Here is an 8,796-nt window from a genome sequence, read left to right on the forward strand (position 1 = left end):
CATTGTCCTTCAATCATCTGAAGGAGTTCCATTTTTCTTTAGACATCATTAGGCACGGAAGCTTTGCAGACAGGACAGCACTGTGGCTGTATGGATTCTGTCATTTCGCCAGCACTGACATGACTTTGTATCCACCACAGTATTAGGTCTGTTAACCAGTTATATTAATTTTTGTTACAAATCTTTAAAAAAGGCAGGGTCTTTCCTTTTTTTTTTTTTTTTTTTTTTATGTTTTGTTATTTATTTTTGAGAGAGAGAGACAGAATGCAAGTGGGAGAGAGAGACACACACAGAATCCAAAGCAGGCTCCAGGCTCTGAGCTGTTAGTACAGAACCTGATGCTTGAACTCACGGGCTGAGAGATCATGACCTGAGATGAAGTCGGCGCTTAACCAACCGAGCCACCCAGGTGCCCCAGGGCAGGGTCCTTCTTATAAAGACTGTACCTTAGGCCTACGTTCTATTTTTTGAGGCTTTAAATTTGGTGTTCATAAATTTCCTAAGACTGGTGCTTGCCATTTTATGCTGCTGTCACATTTTTTTTAGTGTTTATTTATTTTGAGAGAAAGAGAGAGAGAGCAGCAGAATGGCAGAGAGCAAGGCAAAGAGAGAATCCTAAGCAGGCTCAGCACTGTCAGCATGGAGCTCGATGTGGGGTTCAAACCCACGAACCATGAGATCATGACCTGAGCTGAAATCAAGAGTTGGACGCTTAACTGACTAAGTCACTCAGGCGCCCTCCCCTTTGGGTTTTACCTTTACTGAGAAATGGCTGTGTGGTTTCTGTTTAATGTAATGTGCTCTTAGAGAAAGGCATTTTATTCTATTCTTTATAAAGTTTATTTATTTTGAGAGAGACAGGGACAGTGCGAGTGGGAAAGGGGCAGAGGGAGAGGGAGAGAGAGAAATGTGGGGCTCAAACTCACAAAACTGTGAACTTATGACCTGACCCCAAACCAAGAGTCAGACGCTTAACCGACTAAGCCACGCAGATGCCCCAAAAGGGTTTTTCATATTAGCATCGTCCTTCTCTCTCTGTTTCCTACACAGTTGGCAGTGGGAATGGGAAGGGACTGACCGGTGCCTCTTGGCTGGATATTGATTACATGGCTCTTGAACGGAAAAGGGCCCCTGCACTGCGGACCCCTAGCCACCAGCTTCTGCAAGGATACGAGGCAGAAGGGACAGCTGTTGTCTGTGCTCATTTCTCTATAGCCCCAATTAAGCTTCTGGCATAGCCTGCCCTCTGATAAATGTGGTTTTGCTGGCGAGGGTAGGATGGAGAGACAGAGAGAGCAAGAGCAGATCCATAACTTGTGGAGATTAATCACTAGATCCTGGGGCTTTCTGCAAGAAAAGGGAATAAGAGAAATTAGACAAAAGGGTAGGTACACACTAGATGTTATTCACAGTCTAGATACTGAAGGCGGCCCCATCCCTTTTGTTGTTGTAGCAGTAGTGGTGATAGCCTAAATAAGCACTGTTTTGACACACACATGCACTGGTGCAAAAACGGCATGAAGAATCCCAGTTTCTCTAGCCCTCGGCCTTGTTAAAAAATATTGCCCCAGTTTTGAGCTGGAAACGTGTTTATTTGGTCAGATTTTAGGCTGTTCGGCCTCGAAAGGATTCTTTTGAGTTAGAATCAATTTCTTTCAAAATTGGAGGTGAGGGAATGAGATAGGCAGTGTCTGGCCTGATGTGGAGAAGAGCTACACCATTTGAAACTCTCCTTGAATCCACAAGAACCTCACCTGACTTCTAAAACAGAATACTCTGTGACTGCTTTTTCAGTGCAGGAAGGTGGTTGTTTTCTGTAAGTGCCTTTGCTCAGACAAGTGTTGCCATTTGATGTAAAACACGTACACATACACATCTCCCTCTCCCCACGCACACTGACTTGGGCCATATGATTCTTAAATTTTTAACTTTATTACAGTGGCAGATTTTTACCGTTACCAGTTCATAGAACAAGGGTCTATATTTTGGACATCTTTTGGATCACTATCATGAGTCCACAAGATGGCAGTGTTTTCTCAGGGACTGAGGAAAGCTCTCAAGTTTTCGTGTGTGTGTGTGTGTGTGTGTGTGTGTGTGTGTGTGTATGAGAGAGAGAGAGAGAGAGACAGACAGAAGGAGACAAGAGGTGGGGCTTGGTGGTGTAGCAGGGGCGGTGAAAAAGACTCTTTTCTTCCAATTGGTAGAATGAATTTCTTCTATGATTCCTAAAGCAGAACAACTAGAAATGTCTAAGTTAGACTCATTTTTTTTTTTTTTTTAGGGCTTAAAATTTGAGTCCTCAGTGAACCAGGGGAAGAAAGAATAATGGAGGGCTCAAGAGTTTTCCTAGTGATCCTGTGGCTTCAGTTAACCTGTGAGTTTTGGGCATCTCTATGGGAATATAAAGTACAATATTTGGAGTTATCATGTATTCTGGGCCTGTAGGTAGAAACATGAATGTTTCTACCTCAGGGAGGGTAGAGGTGGAGGGCCTGTGAAAAATCATTTAAATTCTGAAGACTAAGCATCCACTACCCAATGGATCTTCTTTGACTGACTGCTGTCTTTTTGCACAGGGATGAGGAGAAGTCACCAGAATGAAGTGAAGCAGAGTCCTGTACCTCTGACTGTTCTGGAGGGACTCACTGCCTTTCTCAACTGCAGTTACACTGACAGTGCTTCCCAGTACTTCGTGTGGTACAGACAGTATTCTGGGAAGGGCCCCGAGTTTCTGATGCACATGTACTCCAATGGTGAAAAAGAAGAAGGAAGATTTATAGGGCTGCTCAATAAAGCAAGCCGATATCTCTCCCTGTTCATCAGAGATTCCCAGCTCAGCGACTCAGCTACCTACTTCTGTGCAGTGAGCACACAGTGCTCCCCTGGCACCTGCTGTCTGTACCCAAACCCGCTAGGGCCCCAGCAATGCCTGATGTAGAGCCTAGGCTGCAGGGTAAAGAAATTCTGTTTGCTGTCTAGATGCAAATGGGAATTAAGAGCATTAGCCATAACCATAGAATGTCCCAGACACACAGGCAGGACAAGGAAGCCCAGAATGGCTTCAGATTTCATGAGAAGGATCTCTGAGCAAGTACCTAAAAGGATTCTAGACACTGAGGAGTTTTGTTATGGTGATTAAAGGTCTGCATGGATTAATTATCAAAAATATATGGTATTGAAGGGGACACCTGGGTGGCTCAGTTGATTAAGTGTCCGACTTGGGCTCAGGTCATGATCTCGTGGTTCATGAGTTCGAGCCCCGCATCAGGCTCTGTACTGACAGCTCAGAGCCTGGAGCCTGCTTCGGATTCTGTGTCTTCTTCTCTGTCTGTTCCTTCCCCCTCCTCTCAAAAATAAAATAAACATTAAAAAAACAAATAATATGGTATTGAAGATGTCTTAGAACATGTTGGGAGGAAAGTTGATAACACCAAAAATCATATGAAGACCTCCCTCCCCTGACTCCTTGGCACTTTGGAATTGTCCTACAACTTATGTCCAAGTCCAGGAAAAAATCTGTGGCCTGATAGAAATAAGGCTTTGTGACAGATGTTACAATTACAGGGGAAAAGTGTAAAAGTCACATTTATCATAAAGCTGAAGATGTGATCTTTTAGACAGGGCATTGTTTATGTAGTCCAAAAGGTGGGAAGACCCAGAAATGGCCAGTTAAGATTGCTGTTCACATACTCACTGGCTAAGAGGATGCAACAGAGTCAGAATTTGTTTCAACTTCTCAATCTTTGGACTGAAGACTCATCACAAATATTTCTGAGTCATGGAAGACAGATTTGAAAAGCACTGAGAAAGAGCAGGAAGTTGTGTTGGAATCAAGATATTCGAATTCTAGTTTCGCCTGTATCACGTGCCTTCTGATGTCATGGCGCCCTGGAAAGAACTTGCTCTGTGGTGTCAGTTTGAGTATCTTTTATGTTATCAATGGGCCATTTGATCTTAGGCCCATATTACATATATTTCTACCATACATATTTCAGGATTAAATGAGATTATATATATAATATGTTATATATAATATATATATTTATGTGTCAGAAACATAGTAATATATATTACTGGATATATTACTAATCATAATATATATGATTATTACTACATATAATATATAATTATTATGTATGTGTATATTACTATGCTTCTCACATGTAAACGCAGTAGCTGGATAGAGCATATAGAGGGAGACGAACATAGCTAATCCACACATTGACTTTCAGTGACCTTCAGGGGACATTAACTTTGTCCCCTGTGTTCTGTCCCTCCTGCCCCCATCATGCTCTTTTTCAGCTCAGAGCATCTTCAGGGTCCTAAGAAGTAAATTTCCTTTTCAAAAAAAATTTTTTTTTAATGTTTATTTATTTTTGAGAGGCACAGAGAGAGAGAGAGAGAGAGAGAGAGAGAGAGAGAGGAGGGGCAGATAGAGGGAGACACAGAATCTGAAGCAGGCTCCAGGCTCTGAGCTATCAGCACAGAGCCTGATGCGGGGCTCGAACTCATGAACAGCGAGATCATGACCTGAGCCCAAGTCGGACACTTAATCGACTGAGCCACCCAGGCGCCCCAGAAGTAAATTTCCTTCACTCACATTTCTGCTGACATCTTCTCATGGTTCATTCTGGGGTGTTCTTTTCTCCTGTCTGCCTCCCTCATCACTGTGATTACATCTATTTTCCCTCTTATGGGATTATTGACAGCTTTTGTCTTTTTCTTATTTTCCCATTATGGATCTAAGTTCATCCTGTTTGTTTCTAAATTCATTTCAGTGGCAATTTGGGGGAGAAGGGAGGAGAGTATATACAGTTATCAGATATTTCGAATCAGAAGCACACCCTAGCCACATTTAAAATTTCAATGTGATTTGGTCTCATGTGTGAAAGAAATCTATAGGCAGGGTCAAGAAGTAAATCAGAAGACAGAGGCTTCTGATTTCAGGCTGGTGCAGGTCAACAGAGTATTCAGAAAGGAGTGAGTTGTCCTTCTGACATTCTGAAAAGGGCTCTGTTGACCAGATTCTCATTTCACCTGAGATGTGTCTCCCTAGTTTCTTCAGTTTTAAAGTTTCAGTGGTCTAAAATAAGTTGAGTAGGGAAGTCTTCTCCTTTCAGAGTCTCGTCTTACTATTAGAGCATAGAACACACTTCCCCTGTTTGATAGGTCCTGTCCCAGCTGTGTGGGACTGTGTTGCTTTGCTATGGTGAGTGTTCCTGACACTTTACTTCCATGGCTTCTATACGCTCCTTCCCTGCAGGACGTTCCTCTCGTTTCCAGTCTGCTGGCTGCACTCCTTCCAGCTTTATTGAGTTAAAATGGATTCACTTTTTCCCCTCTCTCTTTAATTCCTTCCAGAATCACTTACTTATATGTCATATTTTCCTTACATTTATAATTCTGCTCACTTCTCTGCAAATGCTCCTTTGTTAATGTTCTTTCCAGGGTGAGGTAGCCTTAATTTGGCATACTATGTCAGTCTATTCTGACCATTGACAATTGGAACAGAACTCTCACTTTCTCCACTTAAATAATGTGGTGCCCTAGCTATTTTCTTATAGCCTAAACAAATATCAAACGTATTCACCAAGGAGTCTTCTTCAGACTTTCTCCTTGACAAAGAAAATTATCGCCTTTACTAGTTGGCCTTGATTAGATAATGCCACCGGTTCCAGGATGATTTTACCTATAAGTCTCTGGTCTAATTTTTTTTTTCCTTTCAGTACCAAATAAAGGAATCATCTCTTTCCCCCACTCTGATGCTTACAGCCAGCAGCACGAGGCCATATGAAGCTCAGCTCAGCTGACACAATTGATTTTAGTCTTTCCGCCTAATGAACGGCTTTAAAAAGTAACGTAAAGTCTCTCGATGGTATTCCAAAGTCTAAAATATTGTCTTCTGTGACTAATTTCTCAGTGAAGGAAATGACTCTTCTATTTTAACAAAGCTCCCATTTCTCCCTTAAGATTAACACCATGTACCTCAGAAGGTGACATCATCACAGATTCAGGGAGGAAGAAACGTTTTCTTTTGAAGTTTTGGTGGTCATGTCTCTGAGATGAGAACAGAAGACAGCTAGCTCTCTTGGACTTTTGGTCCTGCTCCTGGAGGCAGTGGGTGACGTCACACAAATGAGGCACTTGTTGTGGTTGTAGCCTCACCAGCTACTCAGCCCCTCCTCCCTGCAGCTGGCCGAGGGACCCTTACTGATGTCTGTGCAAAGAGGAGACTGACAAGAGGCTAGGGGAAAAAAAAGGAGGAAGACTCCTTCTAACAGTTTTTGAAACTTGTCAAAGCAAGGGACCTGTACGGCCCAACCTCCCCACTCCTCTTGCTCTGAAAGCCCACAGTGTCTCCACTGCTCAGCCATGCTCCTCCTGCCCATCTCAGGGCTTGACGTGATTTTTGCCCCAAGTGAGTAACATTCCTTTTCCTTCTTTGCACAAAAGTGACGGGATGCAGAATGAAGACACCTTTTCTTAATAGGTAGGTCTGTCCTGGTCTCACTGACTCAGCAGTGATGTTTCAGGAGGAACGGGAGCCCAGTCAGTGACTCAGCCTGATGCCCAGGTGTTGGTCTCTGAAGGAGCCCGTCTGGAGCTGAAGTGCAACTATTCCTCTAGTGCAACGACTTATGTCTTCTGGTACATGCAGTACCCCAACCGAGGACTCCAGCTTCTCCTCAAGTACATATCAGGGGACACCCTGGTTAAAGGCATCAACGGTTTCGAGGCTGAATTTAAGAAGAGTGAAACCTCTTTCCACCTGAGGAAATCCCCAGCCCTTGGTAGTGACGCGGCCAAGTACTTCTGCTCTGTGAGCGACACGGTGCCTGGGTCCACAGGGGGAGCTGAACACAAACCTTGGGACTTTTCATGACTCAAGAACCCAAGAGAGAGTCTTCAGGGAAGTCTGTTTTTCTGTGAGGGCAAATACTGCAGAACAGGCTGGGCTCTGGGAAGTGCTTGCCGCCTGAATCGTTGCTTCAACAGCAATGCTGTGCCACATTCAGATAGACTTTGTTCCAGATGGAAGTCTTCTGATGAATTTCTCCAGGAGGGACGCCTCCCACTCATTCCCTACTCCTCTCTCACTCAGAGTACATCATAAAGTGCCAGAGTTCTGAAGTGAAAAAGGCAAGAGCCTTTTTTATTTAAACAAATCATTTCTAGCTAACATTGCCTCAGGTGTTGATCTACATGTGGAAAGCTGAAGTATAGTAAAACCTTGGTTTGTGAGGATAATTCGTTCTGGAAACATGCTTGTAATCCAAAACACTTGTATATCAAAGCAAATTTCCCCATAAGAAATAATGGAAACTCAGATGATTTGTTCCACAACCCAAAAATATTCTTATAAAAATGAACACAATACTGTAATATAATACAAAATAATAAAGAAAATACAAAATATAAAGAAAAATAAACAAATTAACCAGCACTTACCTTTGAAAACCTTCGTGGCTGGTGTGAGGGAGACCAGAGAGAGGAGGGTTAGTGTGTAAGATGACTTGCACTGTCAGTAACGGAATCACTGCTATCTATTGGCTCAATGGAATCTTTTTCTTTTCTTGCAAATTTATCAAGGAACCTATCCAACGACACTTGCTTTTGTCTCCTTTTGAGGACTTCACAGAAATGTGACATTGCATCGTCGTTAAACAGACTGCTCGCACTGCAACAGTCTTATTCAGGTGGCGATTTTCTACAAAATTTTGCACTGTTTCCAACTTTTTACACATCTCCCTAATCTCATTTGAAGTGAGGGATTCCTCCGCCTTTTTCTCCTTCTCCTCCACATGAGATGCAAAAAGAAGACTTCTTATAAAATCTTGCAATTTTGGCCACTTGCATACCTCATTTATACTTCTTGGTGATTTCCTTCTTAACTTCCAGTGTAATCACCTCCTTCTTCTTACTGCCTTTCTTTTCAACCTTTTTCTGCATGGGGGTCATTATATACCATCGCACGGATGGCGACCACAGTACTAATTATTAAACTCTTGTCATATACTGTGTTTGATGTAACTAGCAATGAGGCAGCAGAGGAAAGGGTCTCTATCTGCAGGCAGCCTGACCTAGAATGAAGTGCAGCATTCCTAAGCTCACTCTTGTATGGAAAAGTGCTACTTTTCCTACTGCCCATAGGTGCTTTGAAGTAACAACAACAACAAAAATACACTAGTGCCAGTTGTGGGCACCTTCCAACCTTCTGAAAAATCACTGATTTCTGCCAAACATCACAGCCTGAGACCGAGCATCCGAGCATGGGAGATGATGACCCAGAATCCTGCGGCGAGAGAGAGAGAGTGAGAGCGAGAGAGAGAGAGAGAGAACCATTGGCTCAGTTGTGATCATGTGACATTTGGTGTCACATACTACTCATATTGCAAGACATCATTTACTTATAAAGTTAAAACTTTATTAGAAATGTTTGCTCGTCTTGCAGAACATGCACAGAACAAGTGACTTGCAATCCAAGTTTTTACTGCACTTGGTTATAATGTTAGCTGACAAGCTGTGCCACATATATTCTCAACTAGGGCAAATGAAAAGCATAGGCTCTTAATCAATGCAATATAGAGTCTCAACATGGATTTGAAGCTTAACTTCTAGCACATATATAATATCCGAGATATTTTATAACACTGAGATATTTTATAGTAAATTAGACATCATGATATCTAGATTTCCAATCTATGTTACACAGAACCAGTGAACCTATTTTAGGTCATTCTTTTTTTTTAATTTTTTTTTTTTATGTTTTCATTTTATTTCTTAGAGAGACAGAGT

General features: G+C 42.4%; 1 gene segment (V, D, J or C); it reads left to right on the forward strand.

Moving 5' to 3' along the window:
* Nucleotides 1-6,372: 6,372 nt before the first annotated feature.
* Nucleotides 6,373-6,883, forward strand: LOC132669708 (T cell receptor alpha variable 8-4-like). The segment is given in 2 exon segments: nt 6,373-6,418; nt 6,534-6,883. Coding segments are annotated over 2 exon segments (396 nt in total).
* Nucleotides 6,884-8,796: the final 1,913 nt, after the last annotated feature.

Source organism: Panthera onca, chromosome B3 (genome assembly GCF_046562875.1).
Source record: "Panthera onca isolate mPanOnc1 chromosome B3, mPanOnc1 haplotype 2, whole genome shotgun sequence".
NCBI classification, from domain to species: Eukaryota; Metazoa; Chordata; class Mammalia; order Carnivora; family Felidae; genus Panthera; species Panthera onca.